The 19,800-nt window shown below is 43.2% G+C and overlaps 1 protein-coding gene across 3 annotated transcripts in view; it reads left to right on the plus strand.

Annotated features, from left to right (window-relative positions):
• The window catches only part of LOC110495849 (beta-galactoside alpha-2,6-sialyltransferase 2), a 23,799-nt gene continuing 3,999 nt past the window's right edge, over window positions 1-19,800 (plus strand). For 2 of the 3 annotated variants that reach the window (XR_002469480.2, XM_021571320.2), the window contains exons 1-5: window positions 3-277; window positions 8,404-9,262; window positions 11,582-11,679; window positions 12,063-12,164; window positions 15,939-16,113. Coding sequence is in view for 2 of the 3 variants with exons in the window: in XM_021571320.2 (XP_021426995.2) it covers window positions 8,497-9,262; window positions 11,582-11,679; window positions 12,063-12,164; window positions 15,939-16,113 (1,141 nt within the window). In the remaining variant the exon portion in view is untranslated. Of the gene's footprint in view, window positions 278-1,233; window positions 1,297-8,403; window positions 9,263-11,581; window positions 11,680-12,062; window positions 12,165-15,938; window positions 16,114-19,800 lie in introns of all 3 variants that reach the window. The other variant, XM_036952288.1, reaches the window with a different exon arrangement.

Genomic DNA, 19,800 nt, shown 5'->3' on the forward strand with positions numbered 1-19,800 from the left:
ACATTCACTTATGCCCCGCCCACCCTACTCTCTCTCTCACCCCAAAACAATTATCGAGGAAGGACGGCTCTTTTATACCTCAATTGAAAGAACCACAACGCCACATTACACATCTTATAGTGTGTTGTCGAGCAGCACTGAATATCGTTCGATTGCAACTTGCCTCTTTCTTTGAAGATGGCGCGAAAGCATGCATTCCGTTTAGTCTTTGCATTTCGGATCTAAACCTGAAGAAATGTCGATGTTCGCCGGAAGTAAGAGCGTTTGACTAGCTCAGGTAAGGCATTTTTAACATCTTTGTACCAGACAGAGCAATCAACGATGCCATGGGTATTTCAAACAGAGGGTTGTGATGAGAGGGACGCTTATATAGAGATCACAATGGGTTTCAAACTGTGCCACGGAAAAGGGGGCATGCAGAATGAACGGTTAAAACATTGTCATTGGCTTCTATCCGAAATATAGCGTGAATTACAAAGTTGCCTACATCCTAATAACATGTTCAAAACAACGTGTGCCTATTTCACCTACAACAAAAATATGGGTTCCCATCGAGCTGAAAACGCCAGTGATATTATATTCTTAATGTCTAATTTGAATATTTCTCAATATTTTGTAACAGTCCTCATTCCTGCAGTGAACTTATCCCACAGCACACCTATTGAGTGTTGAGAGGATCAACACAAGCTGCCATGTGAAGGCTTTTATTTGAGTCAATATTGGTTCTCAAAAGTCAACTTGGCTACAACGAATCATACACACATTGGACTATATTGACTCATCTTTTCATAACTTTACTATGTTATTTTACGTTTTGGACATGATAAACTACACTATGCAGATGGACTTGCACATGTTAAATAGAGAGACAGACAGGTGAGAGGCAGGGTGACCGAGTCTTGCAGCCCTGTCTGATAGCCCTTCCCAGGCCCAGTCTGTTCAGCCACCTTTCACAGTCCTGACATCTTAATTACTGGACACCTGTGAACACCTGGTGTTGGGAATGGGGTATCCCTCCCTTTGTGTGTGGTTGTGTGTGTATATGTATGTGTGTGTGTGTGTGTGTGTGTCAATTGCAGCCCTTTGTTAAAACACCCAATCCTAAATCAACCCATAGCCCCTACCGCCTAACCCTGGATCGGTACAGCTGTCAGTAAGGTAATAGCTCCTCTTTGCTCTCTAATAATGGGTGAAGTTGTCACCAAATTGCTTTTTATTTTCCTATTCTCTCAGATCTACACAAGTGCGTATCGCTGTAGCTGCAATTTGGGGATTTGGTGAGAAAATGACATGCAGGTAAAGAACACCTTGTCTCGCCATGTGGTGTGTTACCTAATAAGGCCAGAGGAGGTGTCGTGTGTATATAGCCAATGAATGCCAATATACCACGGCTAAGGGCTGTTCTTATGCAGGATTCAGCCAATCAGCATTCGGGGCTCGAACCATTCAGTTTAGAATGTTAAGTAAACACCTTCACAGAAATGTGTTGGAAGACGAGCTTCCTGCGTTATGCTGCAAGATACAGCATGAATTCATTTCTGGGTGCTTTTTGAAAGCTCCATGGTTTGTTCCAGACAGTATAGGGCATTTCCATGTAAAATGCCCCATGAGCACATCAAATTTGGTGTCACATGAAACTCATAATCTATATTTTTAGAAATGAAGGCGTATCTACTTTTTTAAACCAAAGGCTTTGATTTCTAGCCTAATGGATGGACAAAGGGTTTTCGATAACATCTAGCAGACAGTCTTTTATAAGCAATTAGAAATGCATCAAAACACAATAACGTTGAAGTAAAGGCCCCTGCCAACTAATATCTACATTCATAACGTAGTTTTGCAAAAATTATTAGTCTTCTGTAAGTTTAAGTAATATTGCCTAGTGTCTTGTCATTCTGTTACCAAAAAACCCACAAATCTTTAAGATATTTTATAATTTCTCTCCCTGATGAGGACGGAGGAGAATGGAAGATCACAGAATTAACAAGTAAAGGTAGACCTATCAATTAGCTGTAGGTTTTTACTGATATCAATTTGGTTTATGATTTATTAAGTGATTCAAACACATAATTCTGTTAATAAATCAGTAAAAGACAATTACAAAACAACTCAGAATGACTGAAACTGAATTGGCTGCAATGGGAATTCATAGTAGTCACAAACCACTGTTGGGTCACCTGCTACTGTCTTCTCTTCCACTGGCATACTGTTAAGTTCAGCTCATAACTGTTTTCTTTCTCTTTCTGTCACGTGGTGGTCAGACCAAGAGTGTGAAAACAGTCTGGACAACCCCTCCCTCTTTGTCTCCCTGTCTCTCCAGTTAATGTCACCTCTCCCAGCTCTTACTGACACCTACCCATGAGCCCCCTCTCTTTCCATTTACTGTATCCAGCCCCTTCACCCACTGAACTCTGACCCACACCGGACTTCCATGGACGTTGAAGTTTGGTCAGTCCAAATCTAAACCAATCATGGACAGTAAATAAAAGTAGTGTAGGACAGTATGGTAGCCCGGGTTGGGAAGTAACTGATCACACATCACACTCCAGACTGACAATTTCCCCTGGTGGAACTGGAGCCACTAGGATTTTCTGTTGGTTGCACCAGTCCATGATTTGGACTCACCCCCAAAACAAATTCTGCGTCATACAAAATACATGTATATATTTTTTTTCTTTTTTCTTTTCATCATCTAATGTAATTCGGTGCTTTATTAAAAAGTGTAAAAGAATACTGAGATGGTGTTTCATATTTTAATGTTGGGATTTGAATGTGCAGCCTAATCCAATGATTGTCGTGCATTTTGGGTTAACAATTAGGCTATTGTTATTTTTAAAATAGTGCCCCAGAAATGTCTTATTTCTTTCTTTTTTTGTTCAATACAGATGAATTTTCCGGTATCTTTATGTGCACTAATATCATAGGCACATTTTATGTGGGGCTAATTTACCACCTGAGTAAGTGCAAATTCCAAAAACTTCAGAACGCAATAAATATAATACTCACTGCAAGTAGCCATGTATCAATTATAACAGTTGAGTCAGGTGACCATGTAGAAGGTGCGGCTCTCATCAATGCGACCAATTGAAGGTAGTGCATTGAGTTGTATGGGTTGTTTAACTTGGCAATCAATGGTTCAGCATCATTCTGTTACTGTGGAATAGCCCCTATTTGATTTTGTTGTTGTTGTTTTGAACCCCCTGGCCCATGCTGTGTGAGTCACGTCTGGTGCCAGCCTGCGTAAGATAGGCCAGTAGTTGTTATGAGATTTCATTCAGTCACAGACTCGGTCACGAGGCTTAGGCTACACAAAACAGGGGTTCTCTCCCTAAAGCCATTCGAGTAGAGAGTTCTGATGTCTTGCTCCTCTCTTTTAATGCAAAACTGGAAACAACTGCTTGGTGAGTTTGAAGGCTAGATAAAACTGGTCCACACAAGAAGAGACATTGTGCCTTTATCACACTTACTCTTTTGTGATAGGCTAACCAACTTGCCCCCAAAAAGGTAAGAAGAAAGACCTCTTCGTTCCGTCCTGTATCATTTATGTTACCACAGTGGATCCCAGACTTTTCATTTGAATCCGCAGGGAGACTTACGAGGTCCTCAGGATGTTTGGGAATGTTAATAAGTTGCCATTACCACCGAACACTGGAGCTGAGTCAGTCAGCCTCTCTGTCTCAGGATGAGGTGGTTTTTGCTCTGGAGGCACTGAGAGTCCTGAGACTGACATCCATTTTGGGGAAAAAGATCGCATGAAAACCGGGTCACAGGAGGTAGGACCTGATCACCACACCTCCCCTGGGAACCCATATGTGTGACTCATTTTTCTTTAATCTAGAGCTCCCATCAAACAAACACGGAACTTTGCTCTCCTTCCTGACCACAGATGTTATCGTGTACTTTTTATATCCATGCATTGTGTGATATCTGCACAAATCAGGAAGTGGAGAGGATTTCTGTCAAATGAAAACTGCAATGTAATATTTCTGGGTAGCATACAGTACTGTTACAGTAGTTCCCCCCCATAGTCACATGAAAGTTTCTGGGTACTTTGTAACTAAGTACAATTTATTATCATGATACAGTGAAGAGCATGTGTTTGCTGTCTCGTCAGTTGTAATATTATCGAGGGAGAAACACTGACAGATAAGGGAATCGCAAGCCAACACAAAACACCACTCCATTTGCTTGAAAATAACCTCTTGAAGTTTTTCTCCTGCAGCCATGTGGGCGTTGAGTCTCTGTCTTCTACATGTGACTTGAGCTGAGAGGTAGCAGGGTAGATAAGCCTGGTGGTATAACGTGTACTGTAAATTCCCCTCCTGCCATGGTTATTAGAGAGCCTCCCTCAATGGTGCTTTAGCCAGGAGCCAAAGCTACATTTACCTTCCTCCCACATCAAGAGCATTTGTCATGCACCACATCAAGAGGTAAAGGGCTGTTCTTAGGCACGACGCAACACAGAGTGCTTTGATACAGCCCTTAGCCGTGGTATACTGGCCATATATCACAAACCCCCAAGGTGCCTTAATGCTATTATAAAATGGTTACCAATGAAATTAGAGCAGTAAAAATAAATGTTTTGTCATACCTATGGTATACGGTTTGATATACCACGGCTGTCAGCCAATCACCATTCAGGGCTCGAACCAACCAGTTTATAATTATGCATATACAGTATGCATTATGTGCCATGACAATGGCAATGTAGGAGCGTTTTCTAAACAGGCCAGCAGCACATGAGAGAAGAGGATAACAGAAAAGATGGAGCTTAGCGAGGCGTGTCATTGAAGATGGAGGAAGGCATTTTGTCAGCAGAAACAGGACAGGCGGGATATCATCTCTCCACGGAGAGACCTCCTGCTGCTGGCTCTCTGGAATGACTTCTACAGGCTGTGTATGTGTGTGTTTGAGAGAGAGAGTGTGTGTCACACTGTGTGCCAGTGTGAGTTTGCGTGTGTGTGTGTGGGGGGGGGGGGGGGGGGGGGGTTTGCGTGTGTGTGTGCGCGCTTGCCTGTGTGTTTGCATGACTGTGTGTGCGTGGGCACTGCTGGAGAGACCAGGAGCCATGTGCCAAACCCCGTGGCCCATTGTGAGACCAGCTGGTGTGTGAAGAGGGCCAGCGGTCAGTTGCGTTCCCAACCAGGCTGGAGCTGAAGATGTCTCTTTTCCACTTTAGAACATAATACCTGCTATGTCTATGATTGGCTATAAGGCAGAACCAGACCCTATCTCTGTTTTTCATCTTTCTATCTCCCCCTCTCTCAGATGTGGTTTTATGAATCATCTCAGTCATCTCAGAGGCACAGAGGAAACATCCACAGCTGTTGTTTGGCTTCCCTTGTCTATCTCAGCCATGCTGTTTCTGTTTTCGCCTACACCTTGACATTACCGTCAGGGTCTAGATGGATTGTTTTTATGTGGAGAGGATCTGGGTGTATCTGTGGGGAGAGGATTTTGGTGTGTTCTTATGTGTTGACTTAGCTAATGTGTGTTTGATGGATCGTTGTGTTATTGCTGTTACAGCACTGTGTTCAGGTTGTTGCTACAGCACTGCGTTCAGGCAGGAAAATGACGCTCGTGCTCGCCCAGTTCAATTTGTGAGTGTCTGGTTGGAGAGAAAGCAGAGGGCCAATTGTGTTCCTCCTGGGGCAAGATTGTCTCTATCTGATTGGAGACAGACGTGTGACCTCTGACCCCTGTGTCCTGATTAGGAAGGGTGGGGGGGGGGGGGGGGCAGCCAGCTTTCCAGGCTTTGTAGTGAGGAATATATAGTCAGTGCCTGTGGAGATGTCAGTGCAGAGTTCATTCATGGTGTCTTTTGCTAAAAACAAGGTTTGGGAAGCCCTATTTTTTTTTTCTCCTTTCTTTTCTCCCATGCCATACTAATGCCACTCAAATCCTGCTTTTGAAATGGAGGGCCTGCTTTAGTAGCCTAGTTTAAACACAATTGAATGGAACAAAGAAGAGACTTCTCTCTTCAGAATACTGCCAGTGGGTTACCCAATGGAATTTAAATTCATCACCTTAATTTCCCACCATTCAGTAGCGTTTCCCGATGCAGATAGAGGTTATTATTTCAGTTTAACCTTCCGTGTCATTCACGCTAGCCTTCACTGCACTGGCTCACTGGAGGAGATGGAAAGACCTTTGAAGGAAATGACACTCTAATCGTTTTATATTTTTGACATTTCGTCAGGAAATGCATCTCTGTCTCAGATTGTGCAATGGTTGCACAGCCTTTCCTCTACAGGGAGCCAGGTTTTCCTGTGTCTACCCTTGTCAATGGCAAGGCTGTGCTCACTGAGTCTGTACTTTGTCAAGGTTTTGATCAGTAACCATGGTCAAATAGTTAGCCACGGTGTACTGTCGATTTAGGGCCAGATAGCACTGCATTTAGCTTTGTGTTTCCTAATAAGAAATGTAGTTTTGTTTTGACTGTGTTGTAATTTGGTTTATTCTGATTGATTGGATGTTCTGGTCTTGAGGCTTCAGTGTGTTAGTAGAACAGGTTTGTCAACCCAGGACCAGCTGGATGAGGGGACTCTTTTCTTTGCTCAGCTCTTGGCATTGCAGGGCTTGGTATTGATATGAGAGGGAGTCACTGTCTTTCAGATGTTTCTAAAAGTTAATTGCTCTTTTTTGAGTTTTTATAATTAGTGGATATTGGCCTAATTCTGCCCTGCATGCATTGTTTGTTTGTAGTTTTCCTCTGGACATGTAGGAGAATCTTACAGAATTCTGCATGCAGGGTTTCAATGGGGTGTTTGTCCCATTTGATGAAATCTCGTTTTGCAAGTTGACCCCACACCTCGCTGCCATAAAGTGCAATTGGTTCAATGACACATTCAATTAGTTTTAGCCAAATTTTAATTGGTATTTCAATTTGAATTTGTTTTTTAATGGCATAGAAGGCATTCTCTCTCTGTTCATTCACTGCCTCATTAAGGTATCCAGTTGAGCTTATTTTTAAACCTAAGTAATTCTTAGCTTAATACTCAGCTGTGATGGCTCCGTCTCTACCACTGCTGTGTGAAAACATCAAGGCTCTCCATTTAGTCTAGAAAAGACTCCAGAGGCCAATTCCACTACAAATTGGAGAAACGTCATTAATTAGCGAGTGCTGTTGTGAGAGCTACACTGAGCATTCTGCTCCTGCGTGCCACAGCCCGTGATTACATTTACCTGCTATTATAATGACTGCTGACCCCCCCAGCCCCCCCATTGGGCTAACTAATGGACAGGGTGGTAAGAATTGGCTGCACCTGCAAAAGAACGTGGCACAGTGGTGAACGGAGAAGGACACATTCCAATATTTTCTCTGGACAACACATTTTCCCTGAGTGAGCACACCAATTTACGTTTTGCTCAGAAATATCCTGAAACGATGCACATCACGTTACCTCAGGTTTCACTTCACAAACAAGGTCCCACTGTGGATGATTAAGCTTTTTCTACTGTGTGGAAAAACATAGTCTGTCTGCTCTGTTTTCACTGTGGTACATGGGAGAGGTACAGCACAGCTCCCCAACCCATCCTCTGCTCCTGCCCATAGAGAATGTAAACAGACATGACCTAACCTAACCAACTCAGGGCCACAATGCTGTCAAAGCTACAGTCAACCTCAACAGGATCAAAGAGTGAATACGAGGATAGATGGAAGGAAGGATTGGATTATTATTCTACATTTCCCCATTGCTTGGTAAACTAGTAATCAGCACCTTCTATTTTAAGTAGAAAGTTCTGACACGGGCAGGATACGTCCGAGAGAGAGGAAGGCTTTCATGTCTCAAAAGTAAAAGACAGTCCACTTCCGTTAGAACTTCAAAGAGGAGAAAGAAGGGCAGGGAGGAAGCATTTTCAACAAGGGAGATGTGTCCATCCTGGTCTTTGTAGTGTTTCTTATGTCTCTCTGTCCGCGACCCTGCGGAAAATCTAATTACCATAATACAAAAATCCCTATCAAAATTTCTGTTTAAGCTAGAGATATCTGTTTTTTTGTTGTGTTTTTGCATGGGATGCATCTCAATCCACTGTATCCACTAATGTTGGCCTTCCGCATCTGTATTGCCATGTATGAATGTGTTATTCAGTGCTTGTCTATGGGCTAATAGTCACATTTCAAAGTTTCATCAAATATATATATATATATGGGCTACTTACATTTAGCTATCGGATTTAGAATCCCTGTATCTTAGTATTGCCTTCTTAAAACAATTCCATATGTTAGCTTAGTAGAAACCCAGCCCCGGGCCCTTAGACCTTAAGCTATTATAGTGCTTACACTTACAGATGCATTGTGTTGTATGACATGGGCCTGTACTACTGAAGTTGCTCATCCACTTTATTGTATGAAAATGTGCTATACTAATAAAGTTAATAAACAAATAAATCTCTTTTTAGGCCTCATTCTGAGCACTTCCAGGTCGGCCTCTAGGGATCACTGACGGGACAGGACCCCAGCTGCACCCCACCCTGTCTCCCAGGTCCTCCACCATGACCCCAACCATGAAGCAGTGGAGGCAGCTGGTTCTGGTGGCGATGCTGGCCTGGCTCCTCATCTTCCTGGCCCTGCTCTCCCACTTCCTGGACCCCCGGGACGTGGAGCTCCGCTTGCCCTCCTCGCTCACCCACACCGAGACCCGCCGTCTGGCCTCCATCCAGGGCAGTCCATCGGGCATCAGGGCTTCTCCTCTCGAGGTGTCGTCCTCCTCTTCCCCCGCCAACCAGGACCCCAGCCACAGCCGACAGGGAAAACAGGAGGCCCTGGAGCTGAACCAGAATGGTGAGGTGGTCTGGAATGAGGTGGGAGATCAGGAAAGGGAAGAGAAGATTAGGAGGGAGAGCCTGAGGAGGAGGAGGAGGAGGAGGAAGAAGAGAGGGGGCAGAGACGAATACTACTTATCCCAGTCCAAGGCAGTGGTCCAGTGGCTCCGGAGGGGCATTGCCTCAGCGGGGATGCTTGCTCCACACCTGCAGAAGTCCATGAGGGACTACCTGCATCTCAACAGGCACCACGTGGCCTACAGGGGGCTGCGCAGGGGTAGGCAGAGCAGGAGGGATGTACTCTGTGAACTGAAGGAGCAGGCCAGGTTGAGGACACTGGACGGGACAGAGCAACCCTTCTCTGGCCTGGGCTGGGACAGGCTAGTGCCCCCACGACCTCTGGAGCAGCTTTGGGGCCAGGGGTCAAGGTTCAAGTCGTGTGCGGTGGTCACCTCGGCCGGGGCTATCCTCAACTCTTCCTTAGGGAGAGAAATTGGTGAGTGCTGTAGGACAGGTGATACACTTTTTTCCGAACATCGGCAGGATTTATAACGTAACTGTTAGCTCCAATGTAAATAAAGACACAGCTGCCAAGTTCTGGTATAAATCTAGATGGAAGTAAAGCTCAAACTAGATTTATTACACCCAGCAGGATGTTGCAGCTGCATAACACAACATACAAGTCACATAATCACAAAAGTATACCTTCTAACTGGGCAGAGTCATCTCCTTGTATGTCTAAGATAAACAGTTTCTCTGTTGCTGGGCAGGTCTTGGCCCGGCCTGAACCCAGAACTTTCGTAGGCGGGGAGGTGGGTGAAGGCTTCAGTTGGAGTGTTATTGGGTTGGGCCCCTCTGGCCCCCGTCCCAGTGGTCTCTTCAACTGTTGTCCTCACCTCAACCTCTGTTGACGACCACATTTCTCCTGACCCTAGTTCCACAGAGACTAGGCTAGCTTATCAGGAACTGAGGCTCGACTGTTGACCTTTATTCACATGAAATGAAGAGCATGTCTGGACAGACAGACAATGCAATATTACACTCAAGCTCCTAACTAATAACAAGTTAGTACTACTAATCAGACTGACTGTACAAGTTATTACAGCTGATTGTCAGACTCGTCTTCATCACTGCATAAGTGTATGGCTTTGGTAGGTTTGATTCACCCTTGGAATTGAACTGGCCTCTACCCTTAAGAGCTCTGAAGCTGGGAAGTTCCTCACGCCTATAGAAATTGCTCCGCGTTCAGTGCGTGTGAATGGGAACCCTGGCTTACTCTACGGGGATCTTTAGACCACTCTGCTTTGTTTTCATTCAGTAGCCTTTCGTGTTGATCGCATCAGACTGGCTTGTCACTCCTCATGTATCTGTTCATGTGAGTAGCCAGCCCGCGTGTCCTTGAAATGAGGAGGAAGAGCCGTGACAGTAATGCAGGCAGCTTTTTACAAGTGACACTTCAGCCCGTAAGATCAGACCTCCAAAGGAAAGGGTTTGCCGCTCTCTAGTGTTGGAGTTTGGTTAGTGACTCATAAGCGTCATGATGAGTATAATATTGTAGTTTACCAGAGCCAAGACTACATGTACACTGAACAATTATTATTATTATTTTTTAAACGCTACATGCAACAATTTCAAAGATTTTACTGGGTTACAGTTCACATAAGGAAATCAATTGAAATAAATTCATTCGGCCCTACTCTATGGATTGCACATGACTAGGCATACAGATATGCATCTGTGGATGCATGGATCAGAAAACCAGTTCGTAGATCAGAAAACCAGTTCGTATCTGGTGTGACCACCATGTGCCTCTTGCAGCGAGACACATCTCCTTCTCATAGAGTTGATCGGGGCTGTTGATTTTGGCCTGTGGAATATTGTCCCACACATCTTCAATGGATGTGCGAAGATGCTGGATATTGGCTGGAACACGCTGTTGTACACGTTGGTCCAGAGCATCCCAAACATGCTCAATGAGTGACATGCCTGAGTATGCAGGCCATGGAAGAACTGGGATGTTTTCAGCTTCCAGGAATTGTGTACAGATCCTTGCAACATGGGACCATGCATTATCATGCTGAAACATGAGGTGATGGCGGCGGATAAATGGCACGACAATATCTGTGCATTTAAATTTCCATTTGTCCAGACCATATCCCCACCTCCACCATGGGGCACTCTGTTCACAACGTTGACATCAGCAAACTGCTCGCCCACACGACGCCAAACACGCTGTCTGCCGGTACAGTTGCCAAGAGTGTGCATAGCTGTCATCAAGGCAAAGGGTGGCAATTTTGGATTTGTTTAACACTATTTTGGTTACTACATGATTCCATATGTTATTTCATAGTTTTGATGTCTCCACTATTATTCTACAATGTAGAAAATAGTAAAAAAAATAAAGAAAAACCCTTGAACGAGTAGGTGTTCAAACTTATGACTGGTACTGTGTTTATATATAATTTATAAAAAATGAAGAGTTCAGACTATTGAATGAGACGATATACAAATGTTTTTGAGAAGATAATTATAAAAATACAGGTATTTATTTTCATTTTGATAAGACATGAAAATGCAATGAAATTTAAGGTTATTTGTTTATGTAAAAATCAAATTGTACAAATTTTAATGTTGTGTCATTAAATTTGGTTGTGAAATTCTGGCTGAAAAATGTTGGTCCCCACTGAAGAAGTTTAAATACCACTGCACTCGAGGGAGACGTTCACCAGCCACATTACTTATGTAGATAAACCATGCCATTTTAATGGTACTGTTGGGTTGATGCATGCAGATAATGTCCATACCCTGTACTCAGATTCCCATGAGGCTGTGCTTCGCTTCAACGCTGCTCCTACAGAGGGCTATGAGAATGACGTGGGCAACAAGACCACCATCCGCATCATTAACTCTCAGGTAGGTCGCCCACTTCTCCTCCTGTGACCTTTTCTTTGGTACTCAGGACCCCCTATTGGTTGACAGTGGAATCACTGACACTCTGCCTTTTTTTGAATATGATTTGAGTTGATCTAGAGCTGAGTGAAACCGCTAGGCCGATCACTAAGACAGTCTATCCCAGCACTACCACACTTATCTAGTCAGTCTTTCATGATACACCTATCACTGGGAGAGGAAAAGTTGGCGTATGGGATCTGTACATGGTGGACTGTAGGTGAGATGTACTCTTATTGCTTGCCGCATATTTGTGTGTCCAATACTCCAGTTCCAGCTAAGATTACATTTAGCCTGGGGGGCTGGAGAACTGTCAGTACAGCGATCAGTAATTTGTCTCCCTGCAGATCCTGGCCCGGCCCAGACATCGCTTCAACACCAGCTCTTTGTATAAGGGTATGACACTGGTGGCCTGGGATCCTGCACCGTACTCTGTGGACCTGCTCAGGGTAGGTCTCTCTGCTCTCTCTCTCTCTCTCTCTCTCTCACTCGCTCACTCACTCACTCACTCACTCACACTGTCAGTCACGCGCTGTAGTGTATGTGTCATTAATGACTTCCTAATCATCTCCTGGTTCATCTTAGGGAAAGTCTGGTGCAGAGTGAGCCAGCAAGCATCGCCGTTGTGGCCTTAAGCAAAGCACTTAAAGCCCTACAATTGCTCCAGGAGCGCTGCTTCCAGCAATGGTGTGTCTTGTGAGCGAGCGTAAACACTTCATTTCCATTCTAAATGGACAATAAAGTGCCTCATATTTTATACAAAAACATCTTAGGGTTTCCACTGAATAATTCAGAAAGTGTCAGTGTGTTTAGATTCAGGTATCTGGTGTTTGGCTTACACAGGCCCCTTCCTGAGATCCTGTTAGCGGTAGCGGTCATGCTAACATTCTAGCAGAGGCTTTTCTCCAGTGCAACTAACAGTCAGTTAACCAACTGTGTGAACACGCTCAATGGTGACAGTGCTGTCTTCAGCCTTGTGATTTAATGTGGTTCACGTGTGACTCTCCAGATGCCAGGAAACATGATGATCAACTGGGTGGTAATGAGGAAAAGCTGAACGATACGGACTTAGACTTAGACTTACTCAGTCCTGGTGAGGTGGGGAAATGGTTGTCTAGTTTATTAGTGTTCATCAACAGGGTATAACCTCTGGAGATGCTCCGTTTTGTTTTAAAGTAGTTTGACAAATTGCTGTTACATTGTTGGAAATGTAAGTGTGAAAGGGAATTCTTCCGAGTTCTTTGTTGAGACACTGGTAGGATTCCAATCTTCCATTCTCAGAGTATGCAAGATGTAATTTGTTTGTCTTGTCAGTTGAAAGAGATGGTAACTAGCCTAAGGGTCCTAAAATCAATCACATTAAAACAAACACTAATTAAATGTTTCTTATGAAAACACAAATTTAGGCCTTGTCAGTTTGTTAGAATTTCCTCCTCTGTCACACAGTTCAGTTGGCAAACTTTATTGAACGTTGCAAGTAGAAATGTAATTAATAGAGCAGACACAATTCCTTATTTTGCATGTCAGAGAGGCATGTTTGTTCTACATAGAAATATTTCTATCTGAATGTTCCATTGCTGAATGTACCCTTGTATACATTGCCTTCGGAAAGTATTCAGACCCCTTGACTTTTTCCACATTTTATTACATTACAGCCTTATTCTAAAATTGATTAAATCGTTTTTCCCCCTCAATCTACACACAATACCCCATCATGAAAAAGCAAAAAGAGGTTTTAGACATTTTTGCAAATGTATTACTAATAAAAAAACATATCACATTTACATAAGTATTCAGACCCTTTGGCAGCGATTACAGCATTGAGTCTTCTTGGGGTATGACGCTACAAGCTTGGCACACCTGTATTTGGGGAGTGTCTCCCATTCTTCTCTGCAGATCCTCTCAAGCTCTGTCAGGTTGGATGGGGAGCGTTGCTGCACAGCTATTTTCAGGTCTCTTCAAAGATAATCGATCGGGTTCAAGTCCGGGCTCTGGCTGGGCCACTCAAGAACATTCAGAGACCTGTCCCAAAGCCACTCCTGCGTTGTCTTGGCTGTATGCTGAGGGTCGTTGTCCTGTTGGAAGGTGAACCTTTGTCCCAGTTTGAGGTCCTGAGCACTCTGGAGCAGGTTTTCATCAAGGATCTCTCTCTGTACTTTGCTCTGTTCATCTTTCCCTCGATCCTGACTAATGTCCTAGTCCCTAACCCTGAAAAACATCCCCACAGCATTTTATTTTATTTATTTTTATTTATTTTTCCTTTATTTAACCAGGTAGGCAAGTTGAGAACAAGTTCTCATTTACAATTGCGACCTGGCCAAGATAAAGCAATGATGCTGCCATCACCATGCTTCACTGTAGGGATGGTGCCAGGTTTTCTCCAGACATGAGGCTTGGCATTCAGGCCAAATCAATCTTGGTTTCATCAGACCAAACTTGTTTCTCATGGTCTGAGAGTCTGTAGGGACCTTTTGGCCAGCTCTAGGAAGCTTTGGTGGTTCCACACTTCTTCCATTTAAGAGTGATAGAGGACACTGTTCTTGGGGACCTTCAATGCTGCAGAAATGTTTTGGTACCCTTCCCCAGATCTGTGCCTCAACACAATCCTGTCTTGGAGCTCTAAGGACAATTACTTCAACCTCATGGCTTGGTTTTTGCTTTGATATGCACTGTCAAGTGGCGAATAGTTGACACACCACACACACACACACACACACGTGTGCCTTTCCAAATCATGTCCAATCAATGGAATTTACCGTAGGTGGACTCAAATCAAGTTGTAGAAACATCTCAAGGATGATCAATGGAAACAGGATGCACCTGAGCTCAATGTCTAGTCTCATAGCAAGGGTCTGAATACTTATGTAAATAAGGTATTTCTGTTTTTAAGCTTTAATACATTTGCTAAAATAAAATAAAAACAGTTCACCTTGTCATTATGGGGTATTGTGTGTAGATTGCTGAGGAAAAATGTTTTATTTAATCAATTTTAGAATAAGGCTGTAATGTATCAAAATGTGGAAAAGCCTAGGTCTTTCCGAAGGCACTGTATATGGAGAACAATGTAATAAAGTGTTTTACATTACCTCTGCTGTCTGCCACACACAATTTCATGGCATTAGTTAAAATACAGATAGGACACACGCGCATAAGGCCAATGATCAAGGACTGTCATTCTAATGGCATCCACTTTGAAAGTGAAAGCCATTGTTTGTATGTTATTGTTTGTGCGCCTGCAGCAGTGCATGTGTGTGTTTGTATCGCCTACTGTTCTACATGCACCCAATTTGTATGGATGGTTGAACACGTTCATTGAGACTTTACCAAGAAATGTGCTCCAGACCCAGAATCCAATTTAAAACGAATCACTGTTCTGTATCTAATGCTTAAAAGGCATAATTGACTCAATTTTGGCCCATGTTATCCTGACTGTTTGAAAGAACCAAAGAGTTACCAACACGGTATCTGTCACCTAACAGCTTAACGTCACTGGGTGTCAGATCAAAGGCTGATTTTATGTTCACTCTGCGGTCAAAGCAGTGCCCTTGTACTGTAGGGAATAGGGTGCCATGTGGGATACAAAATAAGATTAACTTCCAGAATAGAGAGCTAATTAAAGCACATCTGCTGTAGTCATTCATCAATACCTGCTATGGGAATGAGGGAATGAGTATTGGTGTAACAAATCTTGACTTTAAAATGTTGCTCTGTGACGGTCTCTTGTCATCAATTTCAAGGGGATATTCATGCCTGACTTTGTTCACTGAATCATGGATTTAGTGGGCTCTTGTGTAAGCCGTGGTGTATGAAGAACATGGATTTATACAACATTTTAGCTTGGGGCGTGGGGATTCCTGTGGTGGTGTTGTGAGTCAGTCAGTATGGTGGTGATGGATTTAAGAAAATCTGCATCACAATATTGGCGCAATATCTGTAGCATTTTAACTTACGTTCTTTCCTGTAGTCAAATAAAGTCCTAATACTAATTTTAGGTGCTCTAGAAATACAGTAGCAGGTAGACTGCGCTGTAGCAGGCTGACCCTGCTGAGCTTCAGGAGTAGTTTAATTTAACAAAGGCACTGTGTCAACACTGCAGTGGCAGCAGTGAGTCTGACCCTCGGGAGATGCTGTCATGATTGTGCTGACCCGGAGTAGCAGCGTTCTATTTCAGATAGCGTAAAGAGAGATGCTTGGTGCTGACTGCAGTCTCCTCTCCTCTTCAGTGGTACGGGAACCCAGACTATGACCTGTTCACCCCGTACGAGGAACGGCGGCGGCTCCACCCCACACAACCGTTCTACGTCCTCCACCCTAAGTTCATCTGGCAGCTGTGGGACGTGATCCAGGGGAACACCCAGGAGAACATCCAGCCTAACCCCCCATCCTCTGGGTTCATAGGTGGGCATGCGCCTCTGATCATACACCCGGGCAAACCACCCATCAATTTATTTGTTTGACATGGTACCCTTCAGCCAACGTGCATCGAATTCACACAACTTTATTAACCGTTGAGATGCAGCACATAATGCAGGCCTAGTTCAGAACACATGGTGGTATCCTTGGTTCAAGGAGACAAGCAGGCTTTAAGGAAATGGCAGCCAGAAGGATGTATGTTTTTTTTTTCTTCTTTAGTGAGTGAGATCTGCGATTGCTCAAAGGTAAAAATATAAGAGCTTAATTGTTATTCCCTGTGTGCTCAACATCTATTTACAAGGTTACACAGTCAAGAGGGCACAGGTGCCCATTAACGATTGGCTTTCCATCAAGTTGATTTTCGATTTTCTAACGTCATTAAGCAAATACTAATTTTCAAGTTAGCCCGGTGGGTAGGAGCGTTGGGCCATTAACCGAAAGGTTGCTGGATCAAATTCCCGAGCTGACAAAGGTAAGAATCTGTCATTCTGCCCTTGAGCAAGGCCGTTACCCCACTGTTCTCCGGGCGCCGACGACCTCTCTGATTCAGAGGTTGGGTTAAGTGCAGAAGACACGTTTCAGTTGAATGCATTCAGTTGTACAACTGACTAGGTTGTCCCACTTTCCCATATTGTGTCCCGTGTTGCTGTTTTTGGGACTCTGGAAAGAGACATGAGAAATGATGTGAACATTAGGGGTAAGATTATAGCAAGGCAACAAAAAAAATGGGCTATTGTCAAAGCGAAGCAACCTGTTTCACTTTGAATCATTTTTTCAAAGTGATTTCACAGTTACATCATATGTTTATACTTGGGTATCTATATCATTCGAAACCTGCATCAAATATTCCCACCCCGACCGAAAGTACAGAGTACAGAAAGAAGAGCAGAATGGTGATTCATTCCTGTGTGGTTTTTTTTCCCCTCTTGTTTTGTTCTCAATTTACATGAGGCTGGGGATGGGGGGGTTACAACATAGCAATTCCTGGAATCCCAGCAAGAGAGGCTTGAGCACGTTACTGTGCTACCGCCACACACACACACACACACAAAGAGAACACACACTCACTGCCAGCAGCAGTGCTCAGTGAGGCAGACCATAACTCACAGAAGGAGGATTGCAGTCCATTTATTTAACTGTTTTGGGGTTACAGTTTATTAGGCAGTGAGAGGCGGTGCTGTTCAGTTTGTCATGTGGATAAAGACAAGCAAGTGCCGTATGATGGCTACAGCCAGCCACTATGTGGCAGCCCAGTGGGGTGCAAGGCTGTTGACTGCCTGCTGGGATCTGGTCGGTACCTATGTACATCATTTAGACTTGTAGACTGAGGCACATGTCAACATGCAAAGTCAGATACTGCATGACTCAACACTACAGGCACAGAAAGATGGAAACTTTAACAGGTTGTGGCTTTCATACAACGCCTGGCTGTCATCCCGACATGCAAATATTGGTTGGGTCAGCATTGTTTCCACATTGTCATAATTGTAAACAACATTTCAAACTGACAATTGAACATTGATGTGATGTATTTTGCCCAATGGGATGATGGCTTCAAGTGTTGCAAACATGCACACTTTCTGTTACACTTCTCCAACTGTTTCTGGTTTATTGCCCTACACACCCTGCAGTGAAATGGAAAATCCCTTCACATTGCCAAACATTTAATTCCGGTATAGAGTGTAATACTAGCCAGTTTTACACAGTTCACCCAGGTGCATCATCTATAAAATGTTCTTATGCACAGATATGATCTTAAATAGTTAATCCACAGCTATATAGTGATTTAATAACCACGAAGTAGGCGTGTGAACATTTTGATTTAGCAACTTAGTGCGATCGAGAAATGAACATGGTTATGTGTGATTTACACCCTTAGTTATCTGTATAAACATTGTGATTATCCGTCATTATTTCAAGAACTGATATGAAGTGTAATATAAAAACTGAGCAAATAAGAGGCCCAATTTGATCTCACAGATGCGGTACAAAGCATTCAGCTTCACCAACATAATTCACATAGGCTTCATAGAAACTTTAGAACCAATTAAGATGAACTGTCTATTTCACTTAATTGGAAATTGACACAGTTATGACCTTATACTGTAACATGCTGACCAGACCGGACACGTCGCGTGCGCCGCAAAATAAATGTAGAAATCCATGTTATTCAATTATTGCGCACGCCAACGAGCGTCTGCGACGCCAAGGGCTAAAATAGAACTCATTCCTATTTCTGACGCAGGTCGCACTGCAAGTCCGGCCTCTCCCATAACCTCATTGGTTATACCCACGTGGGTGACTGAAAGACGGACTGTTTTGCCGGTAGTCGTGGTAATACAATGAACGTTTAGATGCGATCACCATATAAATTAACCTTTCTGATCTCCCCATCCCGGATCCGGGTTCGTGAATACAGACTCAAGCTCATTACCATAACGCAACGTTAACTATTCATGAAAATCGCAAATGAAATGAAATAAATATGCTAGCTCTCAAGCTTAGCCTTTTGTTAACAACACTGTCATCTCAGATTTTCAAAATATGCTTCTCAACCATTGCAAAACAAGCATTTGTGTAACAGTATTGATGGCTAACGTAGCATTTAGCATTAGCATTCAGCTGGCAACATTTACACAAAAAAACAGAAAAGCATTCAAAAAAATCATTTACCTTTGAAGAACTTCAGATGTTTTCAATGAGGAGACTCTCAGATAGCAAATGTTCAGTTTTTCCTGAAAGATTATTTGTTTAGTACAAATCGCTCCGTTTTCTGCGTCACGTTTAGCTATGAAAAAACCCCTGTATCCAGGATTGTGTAAATCTATCAGCAAGCTCATTAGCATAACACAACGTTAACTATTTATGAAAATCGCAAATGAAATGAAATAAATATGCCATCTCTCAAGCTTAGCCTTTTGTAAACAACACTGTCATCTCAGATTTTCTAAATATGCTTCTCAACCATAGGAAAACAATCATTTGTGTAAAAGTAGCTAGCTAGAGTTAGCATTTCGCGTTAGCATTTCGCGTTAGCATTAGCGTTAGCATCCAGCACGCAACATTAACAAAAACATAAAAGCCTTCAAATAAAATCATTTACCTTTGAAGAACTTCTGATGTTTTCAATGAGGATACTCTCAGTTAGATAGCAGATGCTCAGTTTTTCCAAAAAGATTCCTTGTGTATTAGAAATAGCTCCGTTTTATACATCACATTTGGCTACCAAAAAAAATCCATAAATTCAGTCCTCAAAACGCAAACTTTTTTCCAAATTAACTCCATAATATCGACTGAAAACATGGCAAACGTTGTTTAGAATCAATCCTCAAGGTGTTTTTCACATATCTCTTCATTGATACATCGTTCTTGGAAACATGCTTTCTCTCCTGAATCCCAGGAGAAAATGCCTGCACCTGAAGATTACGCACAAATTTAGACAAAGGACACCGGGCGGACCTCTGGAAAATGTAGTCTCTTATGGCCAATCTTCCAATGATATGCCTACAAATACGTCACAATGCTGCTAAGACCTTGGGCGAACGACAGAAAGTGTAGGCTCATTCCTTGCGCAATCACAGCCATATAAGGAGAGAATGGAAAACAGAGCTTCAGAAATTCTGCTAATTCCTGGGTGATGCATCATCTTGGTTTCGCCTGTAGAATGAGTTC

This window comes from Oncorhynchus mykiss, chromosome 18 (assembly GCF_013265735.2).
Source record: "Oncorhynchus mykiss isolate Arlee chromosome 18, USDA_OmykA_1.1, whole genome shotgun sequence".
NCBI classification, from domain to species: Eukaryota; Metazoa; Chordata; class Actinopteri; order Salmoniformes; family Salmonidae; genus Oncorhynchus; species Oncorhynchus mykiss.